This window comes from Oncorhynchus nerka, linkage group LG26 (assembly GCF_034236695.1).
Source record: "Oncorhynchus nerka isolate Pitt River linkage group LG26, Oner_Uvic_2.0, whole genome shotgun sequence".
In the NCBI taxonomy this organism is placed as follows: Eukaryota; Metazoa; Chordata; class Actinopteri; order Salmoniformes; family Salmonidae; genus Oncorhynchus; species Oncorhynchus nerka.
The window spans coordinates 8,420,119-8,437,449 of record NC_088421.1 but is presented as its reverse complement, the minus strand read 5'-3'; the positions used below and the strand labels follow the sequence as shown (position 1 = coordinate 8,437,449).

At 44.3% G+C, this 17,331-nt stretch overlaps 1 protein-coding gene and 1 long non-coding RNA gene across 2 annotated transcripts; one reads left to right on the top strand and one right to left on the bottom strand.

The window, feature by feature from the left end:
• The first annotated feature begins 3,332 nt into the window (after positions 1-3,332).
• Positions 3,333-8,431, top strand: LOC135564937 (uncharacterized). The gene is made up of 4 exons (XR_010461291.1): positions 3,333-3,493; positions 3,676-3,781; positions 3,896-4,049; positions 8,206-8,431. It is a non-coding gene; the product is annotated as an uncharacterized LOC135564937 (long non-coding RNA).
• A 4,371-nt stretch (positions 8,432-12,802) lies between these two features.
• On the bottom strand, positions 12,803-15,719 carry LOC115110860 (homeobox protein XHOX-3-like). The gene is made up of 4 exons (XM_029636786.1): positions 15,716-15,719; positions 15,129-15,367; positions 14,230-14,682; positions 12,803-12,928 (listed from the first exon to the last, which is right to left on the bottom strand). Exons 1-4 carry the CDS (start codon positions 15,717-15,719, stop codon positions 12,803-12,805), a joined length of 822 nt encoding a protein of 273 aa, XP_029492646.1.
• Between the last annotated feature and the right edge of the window lie 1,612 nt (positions 15,720-17,331).

Here is a 17,331-nt window from a genome sequence, read left to right as displayed (position 1 = left end):
GCGCCTCTCAAACAGTATTTTTTTTTTTACCAGTGATATGGCTCCATTGATGACTCAAGCTAACGTTTTACTAGCTCTGTCATAAAAGACTTAGCAACAATGCCCAACATGCAAGCACTGTGAAAGTACTCCTGGTTTCTAAGTTCCTCTTCGACGCAGTCTCTATCTCACACACTGGCCTCTTTCATGCACCTGACCACCTACGCCATTAACAAACAAAGTGAGAACTTTGGGATGAGAACGCTGGCATGGAAAGGTGATCTATTGACACGGGTCTTCCTGGGCTTCCTCTCTGATGCTGTATTTGACACTTTCCTCTAGCGTGGACATGTACTAGTGCTTGGTTCCAGGAAGGGAAAGGCAAGCACAACTTCTATTCTTTTAGGTATAAATGATATATGTTTCCCTCTCATTAGGATAACAGCTCAATCCACTTGAGAAAAAAACCCTGTCTGTCACAAAACTGAGAGCATGCTTACGCGACCTGTGTCAGAATGAAGCTGCTGGATCAATTTATGTCAGTCTAAAAGCAACGACTCAGAGCTGTCAGTCATGTCTCACTCTGAGACTTATGGCCATCTCCGGCCCAGGTCCCCTGCGCCATACTTGTATCAGTATGCGAGAGCCACAGCCAGGCTTGTCAGCAGGCCAAGCAGCCAATCTTATTTGCAGCATGTGTCACAACTCAGGAGGCTGATATACTGCCACTCATATTTCATCACTGCCTTGGTATGTTGAGCTTATTATAGCCTCCCAAACAAAACTAACTTCTAGAACCTTAACAGTGGGGATCAAGTGAAAATGAACGTGTGTCTACAGTGTACACACAGACAACATTGTGACGGTTAAAAGTGTTCGCAAGACGAGGCAAGGGCATTGGAACAGGTCTATGACACGATGCACAACCAATACTGTATGTGGCGACATTCCTGTCTGACTGTTTGAATGGTCTTTCTCTTGCTGTCTCGCTCGCTGTCTGTCTTTCTCTGTCTCTCCCCTCTGTCTGTCTCTCTCCCCCTCCCTACAGGAAGTTGTCGACTCTGACCTGTCTCCTGGAGACGATGACACGTTGAAGCTGTGGGCCGACATCGAGGATGTGGCGATCAAGGCTCTGGTCTCAGCCCACTCAGTGCTCCGCCACAGCTACCGCATCTGCTTCCTGCACCACGCCACCTCCAACAATGCCACCGGGGGCCTACTTCGAGATCCTGGGCTTCGACGTGCTCATCAACCACCGCCTCAAGCCCTGGCTGATAGAGGTGAGACCACACACGCTCACTTGCTCATGTATTTGTACAGTGTGATGTACTTGTGTATTTGTGTGTGGAGATCAACCACTCCATTAGCTTCACCACAGACCCCAGGCTGGACAGAGAGGTGAAGGACAGGCAGCTGTATGACATGATGGTGCTGATTAACCTGGGGGCCTGTGACCGACGCAAAGCCACAGAGGAAGAGAGGAGCAGGATCAGAGACTGGCTGCAGCACGTCCGCTCCAAGGAGACAAGGTGTGGTGACGACCCTGCAAAACTTCAGTCACAATAGAGTCACAGCACAGTCATTGTAGTCACTTCACTGAGTCATGACAGAGTCATAGCACATGGATGTTATGGAGTCATAGCACTGAGTCATAATAGGGTGATTCCACGCTAGGAAGGCACGGAAATATCTCAGATTGTTCGGGCAATTCTCACATAGAAACTTAATTGGGAGGAAGGATGTTTGATATGCATTTTACATTCGTATCACAAACAATTGTTTTGAAAATCATGATGAAACTGGCCAATGTAAGCCTGTTTTAGTCATTTTTGAGTCATAATAGTCTGTTGCTCTTGGGTCATAATAGTCTGCTGCTCAGAGTTATAATAGTCTGCTGCTCTTGAGTCAATAGTCTGCTCTGAGTTATAATAGTCTGCTGCTCTGAGTCATAATCTGCTGCTCTCGAGTCATAATAGTCTGCTGCTCTTGAGTCATAAAAGTCTGCTACTATTGAGTCAGCTGCTCTTGAGTCATAATAGTCTGCTGCTCGAGTCATAATAGTCTGCTGCTCTGAGTCATAATAGTCTGCTGCTCTTGAGTCATAATAGTCTGCCTTGACTTAGTCATAATAGAGTCTGCTGCTCTTGAGTCATAAGTCTGCTGCTCTTGAGTCAAAAAAAGATGTAGCTCTGAGTCATAATAGTCTGCTACTCTTGAGTCATAATTGTCTGTAGCTCTTGAGTCAGCTGCTCTTGAGTCATAATAGTCTGCTGCTCGAGTCATGAAAGTCTGCTGCTCTGAATCATAATAGTCTGCTGCTATTGAGTCAGCTGCTCTTGAGTCATAATAGTCTGCTGCTCTTGAGTCATAATAGTCTGCTGCTCTGACTCATGATAGTCTGCTGCTCTTGAGTCATAATAGTCTGCTGCTCTGAGTCATAATAGTCTGCTGCTCGAGTCATAATAGTCTGCTGCTCTGAGTCATAATAGTCTGCTGCTCTTGAGTCATAATAGTCTGCTGCTCTGAGTCATAATAGTCTTCCTTGACTTAGTCATAATTGTCTGTAGCTCTTGAGTCATAATAGTCTGCTGCTCAAGTCATGAAAGTCTGCTGCTCTGAGTCATAATAGTCTGCTGCTATTGAGTCAGCTGCTCTTGAGTCATAATAGTCTGCTGCTCTTGAGTCATAATAGGCTGCTGCTCGAGTCATGAAAGTCTGCTGCTCTGAGTCATAATAGTCTGCTGCTCTGAGTCATAATAGTCTGCCTTGACTTAGTCATAATAGAGTCTGCTGCTCTTGAATCATAAGTCTGCTGCTCTGAGTCATAATAGTCTGCTGCTCGAGTCATAATAGAGTCTGCTGCTCTTGAATCATAAGTCTGCAGCTCTTGAGTCAAAAAAGTCTGCTGCTCAGAGTCATAATAGTCTGCTGCTATTGAGTCAGCTGCTCTTGAGTCATAATAGGCTGCTGCTCGAGTCATGAAAGTCTGCTGCTCTGAGTCATAATAGTCTGCTGCTCTGAGTCATAATAGTCTGCTGCTCTGAGTCAATAGTCTGCTACTCTTGAGTTATAATAGTCTGCTGCTCGAATCAAAATAGTCTGCTGCTCTGAGTCATAATAGTCTGCCTTGACTTAGTCATAACAGAGTCTGCTGCTCTTGAGTCATAATAGTCTGCCTTGATTTAGTCATAATAGAGTCTGCTGTTATGAGTTTTATGGTCCAATCTGCACGGACTCATAATAGAGTCTGCGCTGAGTCATACGCAATTATCCAATCATAAAATGAAAAAGTAGCACAAAGAAAATGTCATTTTAACAAGCCCATTCCAATGTCCTCTGTGCTCCAGGAACAAGGAGCAGAGCCAGTAGCAGCTGGTCCTCGTAGCCCTGAGCTACCTGGGCGGCTTCCGCAGGATCTTCCCCTGCCCGGGAGGGGAGGAGTACGACAAGTACCTCAAACACAGCAGCTCTTCCAACAGACTGCTGCCACCAAGGCCAGAGAGAGGTGCACCAGGTAGACACACACACATCACCCACACGTCAGTTCCAACCTCAGTGCCATACATAATGTGTGCATGCAGGTTTCCTGGATAGACTATACACATAGCAGGGATGTTTGTGTCCATGTGTGGCGCACACAGCAGTGCTTGTATACAGGTTTACACAAAGTATACTCAGGAACGTTTCTCTGTGCAGAGAGCAGTTGCAGGAGCAGCATGAGAAACAGAGCCAGAGGAGGTGTCAGAGACTGGGCCTGAAGGGTAAAATCCACAAAGTGCCCTTCTGTCCCGTCCATCTCGATGTGAGTACTATCTTCTGCCTGCTGCTGTGTCCTATGGTCACCTCAATCCCCTCCCCCCCAAAAACAATGTTTCTGTTACCTGATGAATAACATTGCATTGCCTCCTCGTCTCAGGGGGCTGCAGCTGAGAGCCAGCCTGCTCAGAGACCTGGGCATCGTAGACCAGGTGTACCAGCTTCTCAAGGGAATGCCCTTCTATAAAGACGTCACAGTGCCACTTGTTGTCAAGACTGACTCACGGCAATACATAAGCAACATGGCTGCCAAGGTGAGCACTTTTCCAAATGTACACTTATCTGAAGTGCACTTATCAGTAGTCAACTGTGTACGGTACTATGCATACAGTAGGGCAAAAAAAGTATTTAGTCAGCCACCAAATGTGCAAGTTCTCCCACTTAAAAAGATGAGAGATCTCCCCCTTGCTGTTTGCTTTGGCATTGCACTACGCTCTATTGATGCCATTCAAGGTATAATCAGGGCGGGCTTGGAGCAGAAAGTCTCGCTATATGCTGACGACCTCCTTTTGTTTATCTCCAACCCTGATACCTCATTGCCACGTGCCCTATCTGTTCTTAAAACGTTTGGATCAATCTCAGGGTACAAGCTGAATCTAGGCAAGAGTGAGCTTTTTCCGGTAAACAAGGCTGCTTTAAAGTGCTCTTCTACAAGTTCTCAGTTTAGGATTGTCCGGGATCAATTCACCTACTTGGGAGTTAAAGTGACAAGGAAATATTCAAATTTGTTTCAGGAAAACTTTGTTGCTCTAGCAGACAGTTTGAAACAATCTTTTACTTTTTAGAATTCACTACCCCTTTCTCTTATCAGAAGGATTAATGTCATTAAAATGAATGTGTTGCCCAAATTTTTATATTTATTTCAATGTTTACCCATTTTTATTTCAAAATATTTTTTTATTTCACTGGATCAAACATTCATGCATTTCATTTGGGATGGCAAGGTACCACGGATTGGTAGAAAACATTTACAGAAGCCTAGGTCATTGGGGGGTTTAGCTCTACCAAATTTTCAGACATACTACTGGGCTGCAAAATTCAGAGCCCTTCTGTACTGGCTGCAGACTGATCCTACTGGCCCTAGACCACTCTGGGTCCAGATGGAGTCGGAATCGTGTAAACCTGCAGCACTTTCCTCTGTGTGGTGCTCGTCTCTCCCAGTGTTCCTAGGCAGAAGGTGTGTCAACCCAATTGTAAAGCAGTCTCTTAAAATTTGGAATCAGTTCCGTTTAGCCTTTAGCCTACGAGGCTTTTCTCTATCAGGCCCAATCAATCAGAACATTTTATTTCCTCCATCTTTGAATGATTTGGCATTTGGCACTCACTAGGCCTCTCCTCGCTAGCCCAATTATTCTTTGATGATACATTTGCCTCTTTCTCTCAGCTGCAGGAAAAGTTCAATCTCCCCAATCCCACTTTTTCCGCTATCTCCAGACTAGAAACTTTGTCAGAGCTAACACACCTGGATTTCCCCATAGGCCTGCGAATACAGCTGTAGAGAACACCTTGGAGTTGAACAAGCTTCCTAGGGGCGCAATTTCAGATGTATAAGCAATCATTCATGACTTACAGAACCCTTCTTTGGTGCCTTTAAAGACTCGATGGGAAAAGGATTTGGGGGAGGAACTTGGGGAAGACGCCTGGGAATCTGTGCTGCACAGGGTGCACTCGTCCTCTTTTAGCACTAGACACAGCCTCATTCAATTCAAGGTGGTTCACCGTATCCACTGGTCGTGGGCCAAACTTGGAAGAATATTCTCTGATTTTGATCCTACCTGTGTCAGATGTAAAGTGGAACCAGCCACACTGTTGCATATGTTTTGGGGCTGTCATAAACTGTCAGGTTTCTGGGAATTAATATTTAAATGTTTCTCTAATATATATGACACTGTTATAGATCCGTCTCCCCTTACAGCCCTTTTTGGAGTGCTGCCCATGGGTACCCCCCTGTCAAGAATCCAGTCGGACACTGTTGCTTATACAACTCTTTTAGCTAGACGGCTAATACTACAGAACTGGAAGATGGCAGCTCCCCCATCTTATAAATATTGGGTGAGAGATGTGTTGTGCTCTCTGAAACTAGAAAAAAATCTAATTCAATTCACGTGGGTAACCCCAAACTGTTTAATGAGGCTTGGGCTCCATTCCGGTCTTACTTTAAACAGTCCATCCTCTGATGGCATTCCAATTAAAACTAAAATAAGTCTGTATTTGACCCCCCTGTAACTTAAGGGTTGGAGGAGCTTCTCTCTGTGTTTTTGCTGGGTGGGCTTCTTTAAGAGGCTCCTCTGTCCTCCACTCGTTACCTGTATTAATGGCACCTGTTTGAACTTGTTATCAGTATAAAAGACACCTGTCCACAACCTCAAACAGTCACACTCCAAACTCCACTATGGCCAAGGCCAAAGAGCTGTCAAAGGACACCATAAACAAAATTGTAGACCTGCACCAGGCTGGGAAGACTGAATCTGCAATAGGTAAGCATCTTGGTTTGAAGAAATCAACTGTGGGAGCAATTATTAGGAAATGGAAGACATACAAGACCACTGATAATCTCCTTTGATCTGGGGCTCCACGCAAGATCTCACCCCGTGGGGTCAAAATGATCACAAGAACGGTGAGCAAAAATCCCAGAACCACACTGGGGGACCTAGTGAATGACCTGCAGAGAGCTGGGACCAAAGTAACAAAGCCTACCATCAGTAACACACTACGCCACCAGGGACTCAAATCCTGCACTGCCAGACGTGTCCCCCTGCTTAAGCCAGTACATGTCTAGGCCCGTCTGAAGTTTGCTAGAGAGCATTTGGATGATCCAGAAGAAGATTGGGAGAATGTCATATGGTCAGATTAAACCAAAATATAACTTTTTGGTAAAAACTCAACTTGTCGTGTTTGGAGGACAAAGAATGCTGAGTTGCATCCAACCATACCTACTGTGAAGCATAGGGGTGGAAACATCATGCTTTGGGGCTGTTTTCTGCAAAGGGACCAGGACGACTGATCCGTGTAAAGGAAAGAATGAATGGGGCCATGTATCATGAGATTTTGAGTGAAAACCTCCTTCCATCAGCAAGGGCATTGAAGATGAAACGTGGCTGGGTCTTTCAGCATGACAATGATCCCAAACACACCACCCGGGCAACGAAGGAGTGGCTTCGTAAGAAGCATTTCAAGGTCCTGGAGTGGCCTAGCGAGTCTCCAGATCTCAACCCCATAGAAAATCTTTGGAGGGAGTTGAAAGTCCGTGTTGCCCAGCAACAGCCCCAAAACATCACTGCTCTAGAGGAGATCTGCATGGAGGAATGGGCCAAAATACCAGCAACAGTGTGTGAAAACCTTGTGAAGACTTACAGAAAACATTTGACCTCTGTCATTGCCAACAAAGGGTATTTAACAAAGTATTGAGATAAACTTTTGTTATTGACCAAATACTTATTTTCCACCATAATTTGCAAATAAATTCATTAAAAATCCTACAATATGATTTTCTGGATTTTTTTTCTCATTTTGTCTGTCATAGTTAAAGTGTACCTATGATGAAAATTACAGCCCTCTCTCATCTTTTTAATTGGGAGAACTTGCACAATTGGTGGCTGACTAAATACTTTTTTGCCCCACTGTATATGCTGTACACAGACAGGCATATATAAATACCTGAGCAGCTATTTGAAAGATGTCAGATTATACAGGTTCAAAGGTTAGTACTTATTATTCTTTAGACTGCAATTTAACAACAGTAAAACAACATGTTTCTTTAATAAAAAGCCCAACAACATTTCCTTCAAACATCCCATTACTGTAAACGTGCAAATACCATGTTTTCTATTAAAGGTTGACCCACGCCTTATATAGGCTTATCCATAAATCCAAACACACATGCTATTTTAATAGCCCATAAATGCTAACACATACGTTTGGTCACTTAAAAGTAATTCAACGCACATTAATATTCCCAGAGGTGCATATTTACAATCTCAGAAATCATAACTTTTAGAGTGCCCCCAGAAATGTTAAATCGTTAGTCCAGATATACTAATCTAGAAGTGTAGAGAGGAACATAGACAGCAACACACATGGGCAACACATAGGGACAGACATGTCTAGCCACTAGACAAACAATGCCATCAATTCTTATTCAACCCCCATTGGAGAAGTGAATGGATGCTTGAGAGCTGTACCACAGGGGTGTCAAACTCAATTTATAGAGGGCCGAGTGTCTGCAAGTTTTCGCTACCTTGTACTTGATTAATCAATTAAGGCCATTGACTAGTTAGGAACTCCCCTCGTGTCTTCATTTGACACATTGAAAGGACACAACCAAAACCTGCAAACACATGGCCCTCCAGGAATTGAGTTTGACCCCCCTGCTCTACCACATGCTGATGTTAAACTATGATGTCTGTGTAGCTGGAGTCGTAGGGTGACCGCTGCAGTGCGACCAAAGATAAGGAGCCCTCTGTACTGTCTGAGTGTCACCCTCCCGGGACTGTTCTGTCTTAGCCCTATTGGCCCTGGCGGGACCAAGACTTGCACCCCCAGGGGCTGGGCCACAGTGTCTCCATCATGCCTCTCCAGGGCATGTGCCCAAATTGGGTGTGAAGTGCACCGATTCGGAGTGAACAATGTTTCCTCTTACCCAGTAAGTGAACTACTAACTATTCCACTTCTTCCTTTTTCTGTGATGCCTGCTTGCCCCACATTGATAGAGATCCCTATCGTTTGTCATACATACTCCTCACCTAACCTTTCCCCTCCCTCCCTCCCCCACGACTCATCCTCAGTGCCTCTCTGGGTAAGCTGGGTAACAACAACAGCAGCTTTGCTGAAATGCACATGCAGGACTCTCCCCCTACCACCCTGAGGCTGCCCCACCCCAGGCTGCCCCTCCCTCAGGTATGTGAAGGACCCAGCGCTCCCCAGGCCTCTACACCATCTCTAAGCTAGCCCCTATGACCAAGCGGCCAATACACATCATGGCCCTGTCACAGAACAGCAGGTAGGAAATCAGCTAATGACATATAAGATTGTTTGTGGTAACAAATATCACCTCTCATGAGGTTTTGCGCAAATAGGTAATACAAGGTGGGTGAAATAAGATTTTCCTACACCTGTTGGGGAAAGCACAGCAGCTGTCTTTGTCTTCGGCCCGTGACCTAAAGTGGATGCAGCACAAGGCTCTCACTCCGGCAGCCCACATCTGGCTGCCGCAGCTCTCCGGCGGACACTTTGTGGCATCGTACGGAGTGATGGTAGATATACCAGGCTACAGACCAGACCGTGGTCAACTGCTGTGATTAGGCCATCGACCACCATCACTCCCGGGACCTGGTGAAAGAAGAAGCTATGGACGTAGATACCGGCAAGACTGCTGTCCCTTCCATGAACAAGCCAAACCAGCCGATCTGAGACTCGTTGAGACTGTATGTTGTACATGTCAACATAACTACAGGCATGCTTGTGGATTGTATGCTCACACTTGTTTTACCTCTGCCAAGATGATTTTTCCTAGATGGGAATGTGGTTGGAACATTGGTTCATCTATCAAGCATCATCAAGAGACATTACTCCTCAATCTGACCACTTCCACCGAGAGACACAGCAATTTAGTCTCTGTGACTTTTTCATCAAATTAACAAAAATGTCTAAACATCTAAATCGATATCTGTTACTACTCGTTCATGTTTTACAGAGCGCTGTTTTGAAATGTTCAGGTGGGTACATCATTTCAACTCGAACTAGCAGGTGCTTATGCTCAGGCTGTAACTTGTCCTGTTGTCTGAAGCGCTGATGGTTATCCACCGCAGTATTTATATCCCATTTGTGGAACTGACTGGCTGGCTGGCTGGCTGGCTGGCTGGCTGTGAGGGTTAGTGGGAAACACAAGGGGAAGCATTTAAAAAAACAAGATGTCTGGTAGCTGAAGGTTAAAAAGGTAGGCCTCCATTTGGAAACATTACATTGAGCGTAGTTATGGTTAGTTGTTAAACACAATCCAGCACCTCAGCAGCTTCTTGTGAATATATCTCTGTCAAGTCACATAGTAGTCATTAATGTCATATTTACAATATTAAGTATATTTGAAAGTACTTATTAATTCATCATTGGGGTGGGGGGGGGTTACAAAGTATACCTTATTTACTTGATGCCATTTCAAGAACTTGTTTAAGGTCCGTGAACCAATCCAAAACGTAAACAATTTCTTACTATGAGCTGCATGTGGAAATAAAAGTGTTGAAGTCTAGTTGCAGAGCATTGTGGCTGTTGATGCCATTAAGAGAAAGAGTCTACGTTAGCATGTCGTTAGCATGTCCAGCAGCAGGATAAAGTAAACATCACACAGTGGCGTTCCCCAGACACAGGCAGAAACGCTGGATGGGAAACAGAGATTTTACTGTCTGCTCTGCTTTCGCTGCTTGGATTGCCCATAGTTCTCTAGTTAGAAAGCCTTCCTTTCCAGTGTCTGTCTGATCTTATTACCTATGCAGACTTCCAGAGGGAAAGAGATTCTCCTCTGTCTGTTCCCAGCTGGTGTTTCCATGGCATTTACAGAGGCCGTTCCCTATCGCTTCATTCCTTCATTCAGCAATCACTGTTCATATGAAAGACAAAAGCTCTTTGAGCTCAGAACTCTGAGATTGTTCTTTGAATTGGAGATTGTGCTTTGAATCCTGAGGGATTGTGCTGGTCTGGAGTAGCATTGGTCAAGACGGTGGTAGGGGATTGTGATTCAGACAACAGGTTTTTACTTGTATCTTACGCCAGCTACGTTGCAGAGGACAGACTGGTGATTGAGAGACCTTGTCCATCATTGCTACTGTGACCGACCTGGATACGACCGCAATTCTCCATCCCCTTTGGTCCCTATAAAAGCTGACACCATTCCAGCAGGTTGCGCCTCTCACAAGCGATTTTATTGGAGGTAAATTGCTAACTAATTTATGCAACAATAAACTGCTTACAAATGTATTCTGTCATTTCATCCAAGGGCACGATGACCACTCATGACGACATATGATTTACCATTCTAATACAATGTTGTGGTTGCAACAACTTTTTTTTTTGGAGTTCCTTTCCCAATGCTGATACTAATTGTTTTATATAACCTGTCCTCGACAGTCTCGGTAGCCAGTCATATTTAGTCAGGCAAACGCATGATCACAATAGAGCTGTGTAGATGAACCCTAGACAGAAGAGCCTTCACAAATGGCTGCTCTTCCCCTTGGTGTCCCGCCAACATAAGCTGTGTTCAGACAGACTAATCTCTCCCTATACTTTGTTAAGCACCTGTGCAGGTGTGGAGACCACAGGGTAATCTAAGCCACTGCTGGCACTTAGAAATCATCTGCCCAATCATTATGAGTGCTTAGATAAAAGCAATCAATCTAGACTGATTTCATTTGAAACGAACATAGGGTTGAAAACTTCCATTGAACTTCATTCGGTCACCTTAATACACCCCAAAATGTACCATACAGTAGCAAGCACTTATAGTGCTGCAGTTATTGGTTTGTTTTTCTTTAAGTGCCCTATTGATTTTTCAGTGAACTGTATCCATATCACTGTAAAAGTTCTTGTTTTCAAAAAGACGTGCAGTAAAACATTGTTACACATACTGTAATATATTCTAGACCGCTCCTGTAGGTAAATCATTAAAGTAGTGTTTGATCTACATTTGAGAAGGGTGACCTCGACAAGTTTTAAGACTTGCGAAGTAGAATTATCCTGTTTTCCAGTAGCCCGGTTTATCACCTTTTCAAGAGATGACAGACTTGCAAAGAAACGGTTGTATGGACACTCAGTGTTTGGGACTACAGTATAGAAAGGCAGTGTGATGTTCTGTTGTTCTTCTTGATAACAGCACAGGTTTGAGTTGGAGCAGAGTGTGTTTGTCCCGATGGTCAACTTGTTAAACCAGACTTCCAGTCTGATTATCAGAGCTGTGTTCTAATTGGGAGGGCGAACTCTTCCATCCATGTTTCTGTTTTACGACGTTAACAGAGCTACATTACAAACATTGTTTTGCGGATTTCTGTCCAGAACATTTTATGACCACTCTACGAACAATTTACAAGATGTGGAGGGTTGTTGTGCTTTGCAGTTTCACATAATGGCACACAGCTGCAACCATGTCCAGCAGAAGGCTATTCATTTGTTTTCAGCTTCAATGAGAGGTGGATATTTTGATATTGTTTTATTCCCAGACCTACAGTATAATATTACTTTGATTATGGCATACATCAGTGAGGGCTTCTATTCGTCATTTTAACGATTATGTACATCGCTCTGTCCTTTTAAAAAAATCTGTCCATATTTGACCTCCCATCTCCTATCTGTTGATGTTTTGGCCTGTACTATAATTTCTCTATTTTTAGCCTGGTAAGAACATGCAGTCTCTGTATGTGTAATACAATCTATAATAACAGGGCACCTGAACATCAATAAATAGCAATAATGTAATTGATAGCCTCTGTGTCTACAGTCCGTCTGGGATTACTGCTGAATCAGACAAAGAACTACTTACAGTAATCTAAACAAGTCTAACTGTCACGCCTGCTCCCGCTCCCCCTCTCTGGCGCCCGAGGACGCCAGGCTGCCCATCAATACGCACACCTGTCACCATCGTTACTCGCATCAATGTTTCATTGGACTCACCCGTACTCCTTCAATTTGTTGATTGCCCCCTCTATATCTGTCTGTTCCTCCGTTTGATCTCCGTGTCAGCATTAATGTCATTTTGTTTCTCCTGTCCAGATGCTGTCCGTGTTCTCTTTCACGTCCCTTGTTTATTAATTGTTCACTGCCTGTACTTGCTTCTCGTCTCCCAGCGTCTGTCTTTACAGAATGCTGACACCCATATTGTTTTTTGTTTTGGTTGGTGACGTCAGGTCCGTGTGCTGCTGTCGAAGGACCCGGGGATGCCTCAGCTGGCTCGTCAGGTTTCCACGCCTTAGCTGGCTCAAGAGGTTTCCTTGCCTCGGTTGGCTCTGCAGGCTCCCACCCCAAGTCATGCCTCAGCCGGCTCTTCGGGCTCACACGCCTCAGCCAGCTCGTCGGGCTCCCACGCCTCAGCCAGCTTCCATGCCTCGGCCGGCCCGTCAGGCAGGTCCAGGTGGGTCGCCGGGTGACGCCCCTAGAGGGGGGGGTACTGTCACGCCCGCTCCCCCTCCCTGGCGATCGAGGGCACCATGCTGCCCATCATTACGCACACCAATCACCATCATTACGAGCATCAGCGTTTCAGTGGACTCACCCAGACTCCTTCACTTTGTTGATTGCCCCCTCTATATCTGTCTTTTCCTCAGTTTGATCCCTGTGTCAGCATTAATGTCCTTTTGTTTCCCCTGTCCAGATGCTGCCCATGTTGTTTCATGTCCGTTGTTTATTAAATGTTCACTCCCTGTACTTGCTTCTTGTCTCCCAGCTTCTGTCCTTACACTAAAAGGTATTGCTGCCCTAGACCAAGGAACTGTTATCAGATAAGACACAGTCATATGATTATAATATAGGTTCTATGTGTGCAATTGAACCATTCAAAAGTACATTGAAAATGTAGATTGATTTGTGAAGTGTTGCGTTTATTTATTTAATTTACTTTGTAAAAGTATATGCTTGACAGAGTAATATATGTCATTGTTGATGCAAACGAGTGTACTCAATCACAATTTGTTCTTTAAAATATTGAACCAGAGATTTCTCATCAATATGTATTAACTAAAATATTTCATTGCATATTCCGAAAGATGGAAAGGAAAATCTTATCTACACTTTGCGCCTTCACATATTCTGGCACTGTATGCAATTCTCTTCAATTCTAGACAAGATAATAGAATAGTGCAAACATCAGACAAACACATGAGCAACAGTAGTTTCTGCAAAGCCATTTCTCATGTGTTGAGATTCATACTTGATTATCAGAGCAAACAGTGAAATATGTGAATTTCTATGGACTGGAAAATGTCTAGGTTTTTTAAATATATTGTTTTACCTTCAATGTCTAATTGGACATTCTACTAATGGAACTCCTCTGCCTTTTAGTGAATCACCAGTTAGAATGAAACTTCTCGTTCTTGCACATAATAACACGCAATTACAACAAAATGAACGTTTCTTATTGCCTCAAGGTCATCCCCAGTATTAGCTACCGTATGTGTGAAGGCCGGAATGTTTCAAGATCATTGATCTGGAAAGAACGTTGCATTTCACACAAATAAATAAAACAATATTAACATCCCCAGCTGTGTTATTACAGACAGACACATGTAAATCTAGAGCTCTAACAACATGGAAAGCTAGATCAAATTGCACTCCTCCAGGGAGGGCAGTTTATCTGATCGTGAGGTGTGATTGTGCTCAATGTACTATCACCACCATTGACTTCATATCATCATTTCCTGGTAGCTACTGCAGCAAACTTCATCTGGACAAAGGCACCTCTTCCCTCCTGTCCAGACTGGCAGCCATAGTTTTGGGACTGCATGGTCCATTCAGGCCGATAGCGCTCAGCCCTCTGGCTTTGAACAGTTGGTCTGATCCCCAGTGGAGGCAGAGGGGGCAGGGGCAAGTGGCGGGATGGTGCATCACATTGGAATGGGGGTAGAGGGCCGTTGGGGGTATACCACCCGGCCTGGGGTAGGGGGAGTGAGAGAGGCGCAGGGGATCCAGTGGCCTGAGGGGAGCAGCGAAGGGGCTGGGAACAGAGGGGGCACCTGCCCCCACTCCGTGGTGAGAGTAGAGGTGCAGGGGGAGGGGAGAGAGAAAGGAGTAAGGTAAGCCTGCTGCAGCCTGGCTCACCATCAGGGCACACAGGTTGGGGTCCAGGGGGTGTGGCCAGCTGAGAGAATGACGCTGCCTCTTGTCCTTCATTCGCCTGTTTTGGAACCATACCTGGGGTTGGGGGGAGAGGAAGGAAGGAGTGACCAACTGAGATGCCCACTACACCTGGGCTGCTTCACATTTCTCAATGATAAATTACTGTAGACCCACACTATAATACATCACAAATGTGCTTTGTTTACATTCAGGTAAGGTTGGACCATCACTGTTAAACCATCACTGTTAAACTGGTAGTTCGGGAGCCTGAACTGACACTCCCTACCTATAAAAAAGTGAATGCCAGAAGCTGTTGCTAAACTCCCTCATTTATGAAGTCATGCCTTGCATTCCTTGTCATTCATAAAATATCCTCAAATAGTTTAGATAAAGGTAAAGCCGTTTATATGCATATTAAAGTGACTAAGTTGGTCAGGGCCAAGTGTAGTCTTAACTCTCAAAATGATCAAGAATGAGAGGTAATTAAATAGAATTTCCATGTGTGCATTAGGGTAAGCTACCTTGATTGTGGTCTCGGGGAGGTTCAGTGCTGTCGCCAGTTCACATCTCCTCGGTCGAGAAACGTAGCTCTCCTTGAGGTACTCTTGCTCCAGGCGGGACAGTTGTTCCCGGGTAAAGGCAGTACGGTGTCGCCGACCTTGGTCAATAAAATTGACTGAGCTGCGCGGGCATGGCTCATCTCCATGTCCACTGTTTGTATCAACCACTGTGGCGACCGGCGTTTCTCTGCCCTCTGCAACTGAAAATTACAAACATTGAACGTAAAGTTAAATGAAAAAGAACAGTTTTGATTTCATTCTAGAAATTAAAGTGGATGTCTGTTGCAAACTGGTTGGATCCAAACTTCTCAATAGGATAGGCCTACTATTCGAAAGGGTATACCAAACAGAAGTCTGTCACGGTCGTTGCAGTCTAGTCGAGATATAACACCCGTAGCATACTATTTGGCAATGCGTAATTACTAAAGTAGCACGGGCCTAAAAAATAACAGCCTTAGATCACATTATCGGTTGGCTTCCACAGCACGTGAAAGCCAAGGCTACGTACAGACTACTAAAATATTTGAGAATACTTTAGGGCTACTTACGCATAATGTCGTTTCTTGTAGTTTATTTGTGTCCTGGCTTCAAGTTTAATTAACAAAGTTTACTCCTTTAAAAATGTTCTCCTAAAATTCAAATGATTCCCAATGCGTGCGCCACTGTATCATCCAAAATTGGTGTCTCTTTCCATGCCTTGTTGACGCTCTGTCTGCAGACTTGAGCCAAATTCGTTTACATAGATGGGATTAGTTGTTTTGTCGCCCGGTTTGAATCCCCCTCCTTCTTTTTAGCGTTTATATCTCCCTGGTCGAGACATCTTTTGCTAATGAGAGACACGGTCTAACCGCAAAGGCGCCGCCTGGGCGCAAGGAGGGAAGGAGGTGTTCAATTGTCTTTGGTCTCCGACCAGTCTTTGTACTTTTGTTATGGAGAATTAAGATCGACCTCCCTTTCCTTACTGTCACAGAAGCTTCCATGTCGAAATAGACCAACCCTCATTGTTCCGTGGCGTTTGATGTTTGTATTTTTGGAAGTCAATCATTAGAACCTTAATGTTCGTAAATGTGTGCATAACTGGCCATTTAAAATTTTCTCAGATAGTGTAGACCGATTTAATACAGTTTAGACGTATAGTTTGGCATAAATAGTATTTAAAACACCAACTCATTCACTGATATAATTAGGCCTATGTAAACACATTTGGCGATGATGACGTTCATGATTATTGAAACAGAGACATGCTTTAAAACATTGTAAAAACATATTATTGATCGGCTACAGAGTCAAACATAAATATTAACGTAGCTACACGCATTTAACACATTTGAAATGAAATATGGTTCCAAAATGTATCAGAGTCCCCCGTTGAAATACGAGTTGGTACCTTTAAAATCAGAGGAAATATTCTACTTTATGTGCTTACTAATGTGTCAATACAGTCGCGCCTAGTGCGCACTTGTAAATGGGGTGCTGATTTGACTGGTCAACGTGATCATTGGATTATGTTCCATCAGAACCCTGTTGCAATGCTTAATCCAGTCCTGATCCCATCGATGATGAAAGAGTGTTAACTCCACTGAGGGGATCGATAATACATTCTATCGAGTAGATTTGTTCATCATAGACCTAAACTAAATCTGATGCATAGCCGCCTAATTCTCATCGATTTGTCATTGTGAAAAGTGAATTGCAGAGATGGCTGAATTGAAACGTCATTTTTGTCTGATTTGGGAATAGGAAGTGTTTAGTTGTCACGGGTTCGCTCGGCAAGTAGGGTAGGCTTATTTAAAATTAAAATTAAATAAAATACCAACGTGTGGCCTCCGGGTAGGCTATAAGACTGGTGGAAGAGACTCTGCATCTCTTTGTCCCGCTCCCCAACGTATAAACCTTTCCTTGCCCCGATAAACGTTGCATAGCCCCACCGGAGTGGTCATGGAAATGGGGACCATCGGGAGAGGGTGGCAACCTGGGTGCGCAGTGGTCCACCTGTCTATCCTCCTATTCCAGACGTAGAGACAGAGTATGCACGTGGTTTAATCGGCGGACATGGGGCTGAAGGATGGTTTAGGCTACTGATATCACCCAAGTTGATGTTTGTATTGTTATACATAGACACTTTGATCACATGGCTGAGTGGCTCCACGTTGACTGACTGCTT